Here is an 8,371-nt window from a genome sequence, read left to right as displayed (position 1 = left end):
CCAATGTGGATTACTTAGTAACCGCTCACTGATCTCGCGAGGAAAATGCGAGTCGATTACTGAGTTTCTCGGCCTGTCAAAATTCCAGATTTTGACTGGTTTACTGGTTGAGATATTCGCCTTCAGAAAGTGTACTTAAGACTGATAATAGTATAGTAGAGTAAAGGAAATATCAGGTATTATCACCTGTGAACAACTGTTCAGAGATTAAAGGAAACAATACTCAAGTTATCAAACGGAAATCTATTTCTGGATACGAGATATTTATGGAGAAAATTAACAGAATGCAGGATATTCAGAAGAGATTTCAAGACACAGAGATAAAATGAGATCAAAGTTTTCAGTGTTTGAATAGTAAAATCGGTTTATTGATCAGAAAAGATGTAGTCCTCTGAGAAAATTTAAACGAGGAGGCCAGGAACGCGATAGAAGAACGAGACAAACGCTTAAGACATCATGTCTTTATACACACACTCGATGTACTCGTCCCCCACATAAAAAATGTGAAATTGTTCATTAAAACATGGCCAATTTGTTAATACGTGAACAGTTTGACATTTTTAATATGGCTGAGGACTAAAGGGGCTCGAAGGACGAAATATATATCGAACTACCGCGATTTCACAGTTTCTACATCGAGCAAAAGATGTAGAAAGTGAGACTTTCCAAACGTTTTTCAGTTTGTACCTTCCTTGTCAATTTTTGGCCCAGTTTCAGACAATTAATCAGAGAAATTCGGAAACTTTCCTTGACATCTCAACCGTTGCTGAACAGGATAATACAAAAAAGATAAGAAACGCACAAGAATACTGGCGAGACGTTAGGACTCCAACCATGAACTATATTCATATAGCTCTTCAACTCATTCGATCGAGAAGAAAAAAAACGACAAACAAACAAAACAGACAATATAAATATGCAAAAAAACCCATTAAATTCAATTTTCACAGTTGTACTATTGCAAAGTATATACAGTGTAGTAAGATATCTGATAATATATTACAACATTAGTTTTTCAACTTAAGAGACCGTAACCAGAACAGTCAACATGTTGCCAGTCGAACAGGAAGCGAGGGCAAAAATGGCTGCTGATCATGAAACACGAGCGAACGAAACCCGAGGTAAAAGAGGTTTCTTTTCCGCACATGTTCACGCGGCCGGTTTTGGCTTCTTGCTGGACGGACTAAGGGAATAGTGAGAACGGATGGAACTGCAGACGCTTACATTTTGGGTTTCATAGTTTCTAAAGTCAGTGTAGTAGATCTGGAACAACAAAATGCCTTTTTCTTTACAAAGGACTCGATGCTAGTCAATTGATTTTAACCTAATGCCACTAAAAGTGAAAGTTGTTCTACTTTATAACAGGATTTCACCGGTTGTCATCTCAATCTTGATTGTTGACTGTCATTCACATTCTTCAAACTCAAACTCTGAGGGGTCCTCCGAGAATCGATGCCGCATCATTCCAGTATTTAGTTACCTTTTCAACCTTTTTCTTCGCATGTTTCCTCATTTGATTAACACAAGTTACCTGTCGGCTTGAAAATAGGCTCATTTAGCAGAGTTAAAGTACGAGAGAATAAGATTTGGATATTTTTTTGAAAGAAAAAGAGCATTCCTTCCCTTTCAAGATTAAGTCATTTTTCAAAAATTACTGGCTAGGACTACTTAAAAGTTGCAATTATTACTTTGTCGCTTGCAAATGTTTCCCCTGTATTGTTTTTGATCACGTTTCTGGGGTTTTAGGTCGATATGCTTTCTTTGTTCACATTCTTATCGACCATTTGATATTGAAGGATTATAATTTCAATAAATAATGTGAACATCCCACAAATTACTAAAAGCGGGAGATGATCGTGACCTACTGTTGCATGGGTCTTATATCAGATGTGAAAATCTGAGCTCACTCAAAGTTAAGTTTATAACGGCAAATTGCCTAGGTTTTTGATTGGGACACCACAGGGACAACCTTGGAATCTTTTGAAGAATCCAATGCCTGGGATCATCTACCCTTCAAATTACGAATATGATGTAACACGTCAAACGTGCTTGTCCACAATCTGTGTTTTGAACACTCCTTATCCGTAAGTTTTTATTGTGATTCGACGAAAGTCCATATTAAGTTCGGTGCTTACACCGAGGTCGAATTATCACCAGATCCAGTCCACTCACCAGTAGATGCCGAACTGCCAGAAATACACGAGGAGCTGGGAGGACTGGGTGTACTTGACATGATGTCAGACATGCAGCCATCACAATGGAAGGGATCCTGTAAGATCCACACGATTTCGGACGAAGGAAGTCCAAAGTCCTTCTTTGTTTTCTTATCCCTTCTCTTGTTGTGTTGGTTTAATGAGTTAGAAGTTGTTTCACTTTTTTCCCCATCCTCCAGCTCATGATCCTTTAGGGTTTTCACGATGAAATGAAGTCTCGGCTCGTCACTGTAAGATACTTTCTCAGCGCTTACTTTGCCATTTTCATCCACTGACAGGTACCACCCTTTGCCGTCCGTGTCGGAATGGCACGTACGAAAAATGTTGTAAAAGTTCTTTCCGAAAAACTCACGAAATACACATTCCTTTCTTTCAGCTTCCTTTAGAAACAGAGACAAAAATTAAAGGAACTATTAGGAAATTTTATTTGACAAAAATACGGAAAGAACACTTCTACCGCGAATCTCAAACGGTCCCTTAAGATTAATTCTTTGGAAGTTTAGAAGTATCGCTAGATTTCACGGTCTAAAATCAAAGAAATAAAGTAAAAGAAACAAGAAGAAGGTGGACGAGAAGAAGAAGAAGAAAAACTGTCAACAACAACAGCAACAACAACAAAACAATAGCAGCAACAACAAGAGCCATTGCAACACTGAAACAAGTTTAAACGGGGTTTCACTACTTCATCAGTTTGCAAAGACTTAAAATTGCTTGTGTACAGATCTATTTATTTATTTCTGAGAAAATTCTCATAGTAAAAACGTACCACACTTTTTTTGTAACTGTTCGAAAAACACATTTATACACATCACAAGTCTCGCCTGAAGGTCACCACAAAAACTTACCGTGGCGAAGATTTTTCCTTTGTTGTCTACCGCCAGATACTTTTTTGCTTTAAGGCCCCAAATGGCGATAAGATCAGGGCCAATAGAAAGAAACTGCAAAACCGCTAAGAATTCAATTCAAAGAATAAAGTTATTAAATTAAAATGAAGTAAATTTCATCTGTATAGTGGCTAAGTCACTCCATTTTTGGTGATTCCGATGCATTCAAAGTGCAGTTTGAACAGTAAGGATCTTTGAAATGCGATAATACATTTCTGGAAGAAAACAATGTCAGTTGTATGGTAGATGTTTTTTCTACAGCTCATCCTTGGAGACCCAGGAGGCAGTTCGATGGGACTGGACGAAGTAAACCCAGCACAAATTGTAGATGCAAATATACAGCTTTTCTTTTCGAATTTGTAATGATGTAGTCGACACACAAAGAATACAAAAAGTGGGTGACCTTCCCCTTGGAATCTAACTCACTTCTGTAAAACCAGACACAGTATTATTATGGTACATAGGTTTCAGGACACTAACAAAATTCGATAAGAAAACTTTCTATTTTTTCAGTTAGCAAAATTTATATCCCTGAACTCTTGAAATTCAGGGATTTAACAACACATTTTTTTTTGGCCTTCACGAGGTTTTCTACTGAAGCTTGATAGTTACAATGATTTTCGCCGGTGCCACGATCCTATTTATTTGATATAAAAAATACGGTACGCATCTGTTTGATAAGAGGAAGTTGCCATAGGGACTCGTTTGTTTGACAAACCATGGAAATAACAACTGACGGTGGGCAGAGAATTCAGCATTAATTACTAGCGAACTATTGTTAATGGTTTCGCCATAGGTTTATCGTTGCTTTAACCTTGCATCTAGCTTGCAAAGTGGGAGTGTGAGAACATCTGAAAGTGAGGAGGAGTAGCAAAATGTTCCACTTTTGAAATAAATGTGACGATATAGTATAATTAAAACACATCCAAACTGCAAAGCTGCAGTTTCCACAAAGGTTGCTGTAAACAGACTACACTGATTAGTCAACCAAAATGAGAATGCCGTTTATAACATCAGAAAAAAGCAAAAATAAAAAAAAAGTATATATATAACAATAGTGATCAATTAGTTGGTGTCATTTCAAAATTGTATTGTAAATGAATAAAACACCACTAAGAGGAAAAAGGAAAAAAAAAACCACATTTCATATCAAAAGAAATATAATACGGAATTTTCATTATTCAAATAGTAAAATATTACGAGTAAATACGTTTGTATGCAAATACGTGAACACAATAGACTCAGAGGAAAGAGTTTTAAGTGTGAATTAATTATCACTTCCACATAGTAAGCGACGTGAAACCAGAAATGAGTTAGATTCTATTCGTTATATATTGATTTTCAGTCATAAACGGCACGTAAGCAATATATAGATGCACAATTTTCCATCACTCCCGTATACCGTAAAACGAGCAGTTTGATTAAAAACAAAGCTGGGATAGAATCTGAAGGAGTCATTTTAAAAAGTATTATTCGGTTCGTTGTAAAGCTAACAAATAATTTGCTCTAAAAAAGCGGCAATTCTTCGAATTATATTTTTCTCTGCATGGCTGTTTATAATATGGAAATTTCTCGGTCACTTTCGAGAGTTTGTAATATTTGATTTATCGTGGAATGTGGCTTTAAAAAGCAATCAGCACATACGCGACTCCATTTATCCTACAAAGCGATATTCGTGGCTGGAAGCAATCTTAAAGATGGCACAATCGAGATGGAAAAAATAAAAATGCAAACAAATGACAAGAAAATTTTCGTCACCGTATAAACAGCTTTCGTCGTTCGTTCCCGTCACTTCGCCAGTTGAATTGATCGCGAGGTAAAATCCATTTTTCGCGAATAGCTGGCGCCTCCGGGTGTATTTTTGTAGAGAGGAGAACGTCAGCGATGACTTGGGTCCAGCCATGATGGAAAATCTCGTTCAGAAGTTAAATACAAGCCTTATTTGGCGTCATCATGACCTGCGAAGAAGATTCGTAAAGGAGTTCACCATAAACCAAAATATTAAATAATGATAATTTGATGCATGCAAAATTGTTTTCGTTTCACACCACAGTAGCCAATGAAACTGCAGGCGAGCGGGGTATCTACTTGGAAAGCGAAGATTTTATTGTTATTACCCAGCGCGGTAAACCGCAGTTGTTTAAATGTTATCCATTGTCACCGTTAAAACTCTTGGTAATCATTATTGAAAATAAATCACCTGCTCACTGAAAACACTGCTACGTCAGTAACCTGTCTAAATGAAAACAATTCAATGTTTTAATCAACACGGAGCGAGCCAAACGTTTCCAAAAGCGAAAATCTAACCTTTCGTAGTAAAAACGCACGAAACCTTTGCAGCAGTGTTCTTGGCCCGGCCATCAAATCTGATGTAAAATAATTTTACACAAGCTAGTAATACTGTTAGAGCATGTTAAGGGTTTTCGTAGAGGACACACAACATCAGTATCGAAGCAGAAGTAATACTGACGTAAAAGCAAAATACTAAGAATTTCGTGCAGTCAGTGTATTCCATGCCAATCATGATAACTGAAACTAACTTATTCGGCAGTGAAAAAGCGAAGGTTATTATTATTTTTTAAAGTAAAACAAGCGATTAAAAAGAGAAATTGTGTAGTTTCGCGGTTTAAATGTATTGTTGGGCACTCGAGACGAAAAGCGTTAGTGCCAGACCATAACAAGAGCTGAAATAGTAGGTTAATGTAAAGGGCTGAAATAGGCAAAATAGCAAAATAGCGCGAAAATGATCGATGAAACCATAGAACTGGAGAAAATGTCAAATCGAAACAGGATAAATCTGAACAAAACGAAACGGAATTGAATAATAATAATAATAATAATAATAATAATAATAATAATAATGATAATTATGAACAGGAATATCTCACTTTTACCGCACCCGCTTCCCCAAAGTATTCCCCTGTAATGTTAATTTGCTCAGTCGGTGTTGTTTAGGAGCTGTTCAGGACATATAGTATTGCTATTCTGGCCTGAAGAGAGGATAAGATAAGGCCTTATGCGTCCCATGGCGCAACGAGGACAGATGACCACCTAGGATGCCCAAATTTCGGTTTATGCATTTTGATCTGGCGGCCACATCCCCCTAGCAACCAAATTTATCAAAAATACAGTCCAACCGCTGGTTGCGACCACCTCTCCTCAGCGACCAGGTTTCCAAAATACCAAAATTACTTTCTTTCTAACCTCTTGTTAGCGACCACACATCATAAGCGACCGGAACCACTTTTAGAGCCAAAAGTTTGAAATTTTCTTATTTTTTTAACCTCCCGTAAGCGACCACTTCACAGATAAAGGAACGGTAATTGGATAACAAGACGTTGTAGTTTATCAGAAGCGAACCATGATACTCTGAATAAGTACCTTTGGAAAGCTTAAATATTTCTGTGTCTACTAAAAGTTATTATATGGGATAAGATGGGCACTGACGCTTGGGGTAAGTCTCTGCATGTGCAGTTACCATATGCTAATTCATGTGGCAAAATTTCGATCCAATATGGTTTAAACTCTCGTGAGCGACCATCTAGCTTACGGGAGGTTCGACTGTACCTGTCTCCACCCCCCTCCCCCGGTAGTGATGGGCGATGTTGTAGGGTAACCTGCAATTGAATGGCACTCCATCAGGGAGAGGAGAGTAGCAATATCTTTGTCGCTTCACACTGTGGCAAGGAAAGCGAATTTCAACGGCTTCCTATTCAACCAGAGAGCTCATTTAAAAGAGCTACCTTCCTTTGTCCCAACTTTTAATTTTGAAATGTTAGATATATATTAAAACTAACGAAATTAAAGTCTCCTATGACGCCAACTGTTATGACACATCCTGATTAACATATGTGATACATGTGAAGTCACGGATATTGCTTGTTGACAAAATATTACGAAAGGTTGCTTTATCCTTTGGGGTTAGGGTACATTGAGTAAACATCCTAAGCTCACAACAGTCATACTGAGGTACCATTTCAAGTACCTTAGCTCGGTGACCTGGGTCAAATCGAACGAAGGGATTGTTTCTCAATAAACATACCAACCGCAGTTGAATCGGATTTCCTTAATAAGCCTCTTATGCTTCATTGTACGAATTGTAGTACAGATATCTTACCTCTTAAACATGCAATATTTACCTGGGGTCAGAGCCAATAACACTGACAGTCGCGAGATGGAATTTTCACATTTTGCGACTGAGTTTCATTTCCTGTGGTTTGTTATTGGCTTTTAATGACTCAATGATAGGATATCCTACGGCCATATGTTTCAGCGACCATGTGTTCGTAGTGATATTGATCCTGATATTGATCCCAACAGAACCGCAATGATTATAGATTACAATCATCGTGGCGCTGTGTGCAGATAAGGAGGTAAATGTAATTCAGAAGAATAATCAGCGAAATTGGAAAACGATAATCGAGACCTTTTCTTGTAGCGGCGATACTGACAAATTATGTTACAGTAGTCTGCACACAGGCGTTTACTTTCCCCAACCCCATCGCCTTGCGTTTTGGATTGTTCATATTCCACGCGCCGGGTTAATATTTTGCTAAGCTTGCGATCTCGACGAACTCAAGACAAAAAAGAGGGTCAGGGGACAGACTAGTGTCACAATCTTACGTGTACTAAACAAAATTTAAATGCATTCTTACGATAGCCGAGTTAAACTCATCTGGGGAACATTTTCTGTGACGACTTAAAGTATTAATTGATAACTGAAAACAATTGCAAATGTATAGAAAAGACAAATATATCCTAAAGAAGTGCTTTTAATAGCAAAATGCAGTTTACAGAAAGGGAGTATTTACAGAACATTATATGTCAAAACACACCGATAAAACATCTGGATATATCTCAAGAAGATCTTGAAGTTATTGTAAATCAACAACCTCCAGTCATGATCCTAAACAATAAAGGCTACACTGCCATGCACTGGAATCATTTGATAGGCTATTATTTACGAATGAGTTAAAAACAATTTCTATGGTTATACTTCTCTGATTGCAATAGCGTTTTCTGGTTTTCTGTAACTCTCTTTTGTTTTATAATCTGTTTGTTTTGTGGGAGTGGGCGTACTTTCGTTTCAACTGAGGAAGCCAAAGAAATCTGTTGGGTCGCGAGGAACTTATAATGCCTTGTTTTCACGAGAGAGGTTTACTACGGTTACTGCTTACCGAGGTTTCGTAACTAAACCGCAGTTATTTGAGAAGCTGTCTAAACGAAACTAATTAACTAAAGTAGGCCGCATACAACGGACGGTTTGAGGTTTTC

The 8,371-nt window shown here is 37.6% G+C and overlaps 1 protein-coding gene across 1 annotated transcript; it reads right to left on the bottom strand.

Annotated features, from left to right (window-relative positions):
• Nucleotides 1-384: 384 nt before the first annotated feature.
• Nucleotides 385-6,326, bottom strand: LOC145497076 (fibroblast growth factor 1-like). The gene is made up of 4 exons (XM_081476876.1): nt 5,405-6,326; nt 4,856-5,055; nt 3,059-3,162; nt 385-2,593 (listed from the first exon to the last, which is right to left on the bottom strand). Exons 2-4 carry the CDS (start codon nt 4,998-5,000, stop codon nt 2,132-2,134), a joined length of 711 nt encoding a protein of 236 aa, XP_081333002.1. The 5' UTR covers nt 5,001-5,055; nt 5,405-6,326; the 3' UTR covers nt 385-2,131.
• Nucleotides 6,327-8,371: the final 2,045 nt, after the last annotated feature.

Source organism: Orbicella franksi, chromosome 9 (assembly GCF_964199315.1).
Source record: "Orbicella franksi chromosome 9, jaOrbFran1.1, whole genome shotgun sequence".
Lineage (NCBI taxonomy): Eukaryota > Metazoa > Cnidaria > Anthozoa > Scleractinia > Merulinidae > Orbicella > Orbicella franksi.
This window is presented reverse-complemented; position numbering and strand designations above follow the sequence as displayed.